The sequence below is a fragment of the Leopardus geoffroyi genome, chromosome A1 (assembly GCF_018350155.1).
Source record: "Leopardus geoffroyi isolate Oge1 chromosome A1, O.geoffroyi_Oge1_pat1.0, whole genome shotgun sequence".
NCBI classification, from domain to species: Eukaryota; Metazoa; Chordata; class Mammalia; order Carnivora; family Felidae; genus Leopardus; species Leopardus geoffroyi.
Window position 1 is genome coordinate 88,069,409 of NC_059326.1, and position 6,000 is coordinate 88,075,408.

General features: G+C 64.6%; 1 protein-coding gene across 1 annotated transcript in view; it reads right to left on the reverse strand.

Annotated features, from left to right (window-relative positions):
- The window catches only part of WNT3A (Wnt family member 3A), a 42,796-nt gene extending 37,059 nt beyond the window's left edge, over positions 1–5,737 (reverse strand). The window contains exon 1 of the mRNA XM_045483750.1: positions 5,532–5,737. Within this exon, the coding sequence (XP_045339706.1) occupies positions 5,532–5,602 (71 nt within the window). The 5' untranslated portion in view covers positions 5,603–5,737. The remainder of the gene's footprint in view (positions 1–5,531) is intronic.
- Positions 5,738–6,000: the final 263 nt, after the last annotated feature.

Below are 6,000 nucleotides of genomic sequence, written 5' to 3' on the forward strand. Positions count from 1 at the left end.
TTGTCCTTCGAGGACACAGAGCTGCACATGGGCCCCGGGGGAGCGAGGAGGTCGGGGGCCCACACTCTCCCTGCGGGTCTCTGCCTAGGAGGGCTCTGGCTGGTCCCATGGCTCTCTGTCTTGGGGACAAGGTGTGAGGTCTCGCTGAGCCCTCAGGGCTCCCTAGAAGACGAAAGGGGTCTGTCCTGTCTGTATGGAGCTGTCTGGGAGCCACAGGGGCCACGGGCTCCTCCAAGGGCATTCTCTCTGCACCCTCCATGCACTGGGGACCACTGGGAGACCCCTACCTGCCTCCACGCTCCTGCCTTCTTCTGCCTAGAAGACCCCTGTGGGAGTTTGTGCAACTTGGGCACTGGGAGGGCCCGTGGGGGGTTGCTGCAGGACCCTGGTCCGTGCTGGGTCCCCTCCCTGCCTGCAGCGCCCCCCCCCCCAGCCCCGCCGGCTGAGCCGGGATTACTGACACATACTTTGAACAAGTCCTGGCAGGCGGGCAGAGACTCCTGTGCCCACGGCCATGCATTTGCCCGCTTCCCTGGGCGGCTGCAGCACGTTTTGTTGGGGAAGGAATGCAGAGGCACCAAAGCGTGAGACACCTCCAGGGTGTCACCTGGGGAGGCTGTGAGGGAGACCGAGGCAGCGCTGCCCAGCGTGCTGTGGGGATCCGGCCCCAGAGCTGGGAAGTCAGCCAGGAGGTGTCCCGGGAGGAGCCCAGCCAAGGGGCTTCTGTTTTTCACGGGAAAGATCCATCATTCACTCTGGAGGGGGGGTGTCAGGTCTCTGGGGCCGGCGGGCTCTGCCTTCCTGGGCTTCCACTCCTGCTCCCCATGAAGTGCAGCTCACCACCTCCCAGCACCATGTGGGCACGACCGTCACCTTCAGCAAGCCCATCTGGAGCCACTCCGCCTCTGGAGACTTCTGAGCCCTTCACCCGGGCTTGGAAGGAGCAGACGCAAACTCTCGCATGTGGACAGCGCTGGGTGGCTGACTGTGGAGGGACACTGGTCCACAGGCAGGATCCCCCACCCAGGCCTGCCGGGCAACGTAGAAGGTGTTCCCTGACCTAACAACTTGGGTTTGGGGTTTTTCAAGTGTCCAACCCACTATTACAAAGTGCATAGAAATGCTGCATGAGAACAGTACATAATACAAAACCCAACAGGTCACTACAGCCAGGACATCCCCAAGCGTCCCCTGTCTTCCATTTCTGTTCTTATTTCTTCACGGACAACTGTCCCAGGACGGGCCCCGGGGGCCACTTGCAGCGTGACTGCTCCTTTCATTGAGGGTCCTGTCCTGGGCCACGCCCGCCGGCCCCTGGGGGCTGGAGATCTGTACCCGGGAGCTGGGAGGGAAGCACAGCTTTACAGCTTTTCTCTAAGACCATTTCCTCCATCTCCTCCCCCATTGTATTGCCTGCCACAAAGGATTCTAGCAGGTTTATGCAAATAAAACAGAAAATCGTCTTCTAAAACAGCGAGCCCAGTGAGACACAGGGGACACCCTGGCTGGGAGAGACAGTCTTGAGTGTGTGGGCGGTCAAGTCGGGGGAGCCCCAGGTGGGGGTGCAGATGTGGACCTGGTGGTTCTGACCATGCGTGTTTCACCTGTGGCCATTTCTCACGTGGCCCCTTGACATAAGGATGGCCACTGGTGGGCTCCCCGCACCCTGAGATCCTACAACACCAGAGGAGTGACACCATCTGGTGTCTGGATTCCCCTGATCTTATGACCTCACTACTGTCCTCACCAGCCTCAGGGCTAAAGAGAGAGGCAGAGAAAGAGGGAGAGAGACAGAGACAGGGAGAGACAGAGAGACAGAGACAGGGAGAGATAGAGAGACACAGAGAGACAGAGACAACAAGAGACAGAGAGAGATAGAAACTAGGAGAGACAGACAGCGAGAGACTGAGAGATAGAGATAGGGAGAGATAGGGAGAGACAGAGACAGGGAGAGACAGAGAGACAGAGAGAGACAGAGACAGATACATAGTGGCAGGCAGACTGGAGAAGTGAGCGGCAGGGGTGCCCTGGGGAGGGGCGCAGGGGTGCAGAGTCACCAGAGGCAAGGCAGCTCGGGGAAGGCTTGTGTGTGGGCCCTGCTGTCTGAGCAGGTGAGCCCTCAGGTCCCAAGTCATCTGACACAGGCCACCCCTCACCCTGGTGGCTCACCCCTGGGGCCATAGTGGCGCCTCCAGAATGCTCCTGGCTGGCTACCCTCTCTGACCTCAAGTGCACCTGCACCCCACAAACACAGAAGAGACCCATGTGGGGGCCCGAGGGGTGGCATGGGACAGGGGCATGCAGAAGAAGCTCTGGGAGGTGGGCAGACTTGTTGCTTAGTTGGCCTTCCAGGTGGCAAGCAAGGCATAGGGGCCAGATACTCGCTTTTAGCTGGGAGTCCCCTGCCAGGAAATCTGTGTGGGGTCAGTGGTTAGGGACGGTGAGATGACTCTGGTGGTGGTGGTGGGGGGGGGCGGGGAGAACCAGGGAGCACTGCAGTGGGAGCACGTCCCAGGCCACAGATCTGACCCAGGTGGCTTCACAGGGGAATGTCCTGGGTCAGCCCGGGTGGCATCTGCTCCCAGCACAGAGGCTGTGGAACACAGGGTCTGACTCAGACGGGTGAGGGTTTTTGTGCTGATGAAGACAAGGCAGCTAGCTGCTGGCCACCGGGGCTGTCACTGCAGGGCAGTGAGGGAGTGAGGTGGACAGCAGAGGGCAGGCTGGCCAGAACAGGCAGGACACGGTGGGAATGGGGCAGAACAGCCTGGTGGGGGCAGCGGGGGGCCTGGCCTCTGCTAGGGGCCCAGGTTAGGCACAGGGGGCTTACAAGATGCCTGCAGCCCAGACTCAGGGACACAGGAGGAAGGGGCCCAGAGCATGGCACAGAGCTCTGGTGCCTACAGAGTACTGTTCTCCGTGTTCCGCGCATCCTGTGTTTGCTTAGTTCTAATTCCGTGACACTCCTATCTGCTCAGAGGAGTGGTGCAGCCCTGTCACCTCTCTGGTTCCTTCCCTGGGAGCCCCCCCCCCCCCCCCCCGATCTGTCACAGGATCGCATAAGGAGCCCACAAGGCACGCTCTCAATGCTCTCAATGTTCAGGTCGTGGGACTGTGACCGGGTCTGGGCTCCGCAGGGACCTGCCCCTGGCACCCAGGGTGAGGGCCGGGTGAGGGGCGCTTCCGCCCCGCACTGGGGAGCGGTGGCTTTGGGATTCCCTGCAGGGCGGCGGCCAGCTCCTCCACCCTCCCACCAGGAGCCACACCAACTTCAAAAGCCTAATTACTCCCGATTTGGGCTGTTTCCTCAGCGTCCCCGCAGGTGAGAAAGCCCCCGTTACTTTCACTTTTATATGCAAGGTGTGGGGAGAAGGGGGGTTGCCATAGCTTTGCTGGGGGAGGGAGGGAGAAACGGAACAACCAATTAGGGGAGGCTGAGCGTGAAGGTGAGAAGTTATAAAGAGAGGGTCCCTCAGCCGCACTGGGGGGAGGGAGGGCTGGGGAGAGGAGGGGCCACGGTGGGAAGCTCCTCCAGGTAGGGCGTGCAGACAGGAAAGCTTTCCCCAGCTAGAAAACCCTGAGTCTCTCCCTGGGAGCCGTCCTTCCGGCCTACTTGGCCTGGGAGCCTGTGGGGGTACAGCTCCTTCCCCTGCGGCTGGCCGGCTGGGCTGGGCTGGCCGGGGCAGAGAGGACGCAGGAGGGTAAATCCGCTGTCCCCAGGGAGCCCTGAGACTGTGTCCACCACAGACGCTTCTCCTCAAGAAGCAGAATCCCCAAGCGTGAGAATCCCACCAGGAACAGAGTTGGCGTTCGGGGGCACCCTTCTCTCTGGGGCCAAGGGCTGCTCCAGAATCTTGCTGGGGTGGATTGCCCAGAGGAAGGGCCTCTCCCGGCTGACCTGGGAAGCGCAGGGTGCCGAGCAAGTGCGGGTGCGCTCACATGGAACACATGTGGTCGGGGTGGAAAGGGGGGCATACCTGTGTTTGGGGGGGGGTGGTAAGGCCAGGGAGCCTCAGGGCCAACAGGGCAAAGATCCCGAGGTGTGGGGTAGCCAGGAGGCTGGTGACAGGGCCCTTCCTTTCGGGAGGAGCGCGGGGGCGAAGGGCGCTTCCTCCTGCGCCCAGGAATGCGGCGGCGGGTTCTAATTAGAAGCTTGCGCTGGAGCGGGCGGCCTCGGGGCTCTCTCGGACGTGCCCCCCAGCTCCCCGCGGCCGGCGAGGCGGGCGTCAGGGTCCCCGAGGCCACAGCCCACGCTCCAAGGCCACAGGGCGCTGCAGGTGCGGCGCGCGCCGGTGAGGGACGCCCCGGGTCCCCGAAGAGCGGCCCAGCAGCCTCTCCCAGATCCCTGGACTGGCCCGGGCCTCCCCTCCCACCCCGCCCCGCCCCGCCTGGCTGCGCCTGGACCCGCGTCCCCAGCCAGGCGCCCCTGCTCCTGAACCATCTCGAAGAGAAAAATTATTATCGGATTAGATGTACTTCGGCTCGCTTGGTTCCCCCCACCCCTTCCCCTCGGCGTAATTATTATAATTCCAGGCAAGCCGTCGGAGAAGGTTCCTGTGTGTGTGTGTGTGTGTGTGTGTGTGTGTGTGTGCGCGCGCGCGCGCCCGCCCGCCCGCAAGCATGGGTGTGGGGAACCTTCTCTGGAACCCCGGGTCTTCTGGTCTCATGCCCCCACTTGTGACCCTCAAATCTTGGGCTTCTCAGAGCGCAACGCCGCATACTGCCTTCCCCCTTTCCCTACCGCCGGCGACCCTCCCGGTGGGGGCTCTGCCAAATCAGATCCCGAAGGGATGGTAACAGTGATCCCCCCCCCCCCCCCCACACACACACACACCATATCTGTGCAGTAGACACTCGGGACCTTTCCTTTGGTTCGTCTACATTTCCATCGTCAGATTGAAGAAGGTCTAACTGAAATGTGCCTCCGACGGGAGGACCATGCAGAGAGAGCCCCAGCGGCCCCTCTTTCCTTCCCCGTTCAGACAGGGGCTCACGAAGAAACCCCTCGGGTCGCGCCCCCCGCACCCCCCCGAGCCTGAGAGGCCAAGGCTGGTGCTGGCCCCAGGGTCCTGGCCCGCCACTCCGGGCAGGTCCCGCTGTCTTTACTTAACTGCGCTGCTGCCCCAAGCTATTGGGTCTGGTCTCATCGACTTTGTTTGAAGGTGTGCGTGCGCGTAAGACCGGGTCCGTAAGGAACGTGTCCTTGTCCCCCGCGCTGCGCCCAGCTCGCCCGCCCAGCTGCTTCGGCTTCGCGCTGCCTGGCTGTTGGTGCCATCTGCGCAGACAGTGTTCCCGCCTCTCCCCAGCCACTGCGCCCTTTCCGACGCCGGGGGCCCCTCTAGGCCCGGGACACCACTGTCCCCGGAAGCTCCGACACCCGCGTCCCAGCCCTGGCCCGAACAGGTCGAAAGTGGCCGCCAAGGAAAACAACCCGCCAGTGCCCCGTGGAGCCGCAGGGGCAGGGCGCGGGCTCCGGGCCACCGCGGGGCCCTGCCCGAGGGGACGGCGGCGGCTTGGGGCCGCTCACTCACCACCAGATCGGGTAACTGCCCAGCGCCTGCTTCAGGCCGTAGAGGAATAAGAAGTATACGAGCAGGGCCATCGCCGGGCGGGAGAGCGCGGAGGGCCGGGAGTCCGCCCCGAGAGCACGGGCGCCGGGGCGGGCCGGGCCCTGGGAGCTGGCGGGCGGCGGTGCTGGGCCCTCCTGCGGCCGCGACGTGCGCGGGGTGCGCGGGTGTGCGCCGGTGCGCGGGCTCCGAGGGCGGCGCTGCGCCAGGTGGGCCGGCGGCCGGGCGGCGGGCCGGGGCCCGGGGCGGCGCGGGCCGGCGGGGGCGGGGCAGCGCCGCGGGGGGCGCCCGCCGGGGCCCGGGCCAGGGCCGGGGCGGGGCGGGCAGGGGGCGGGCGGGCGGGGCCCTGGAGCTGGGGCGGCGGCGGCCCCTCCCGTGGCCGCGGGGCGCGCAAGGCGCGCGGGGCGCGCCAGCTCCCAGGGCCGTGCTGTGC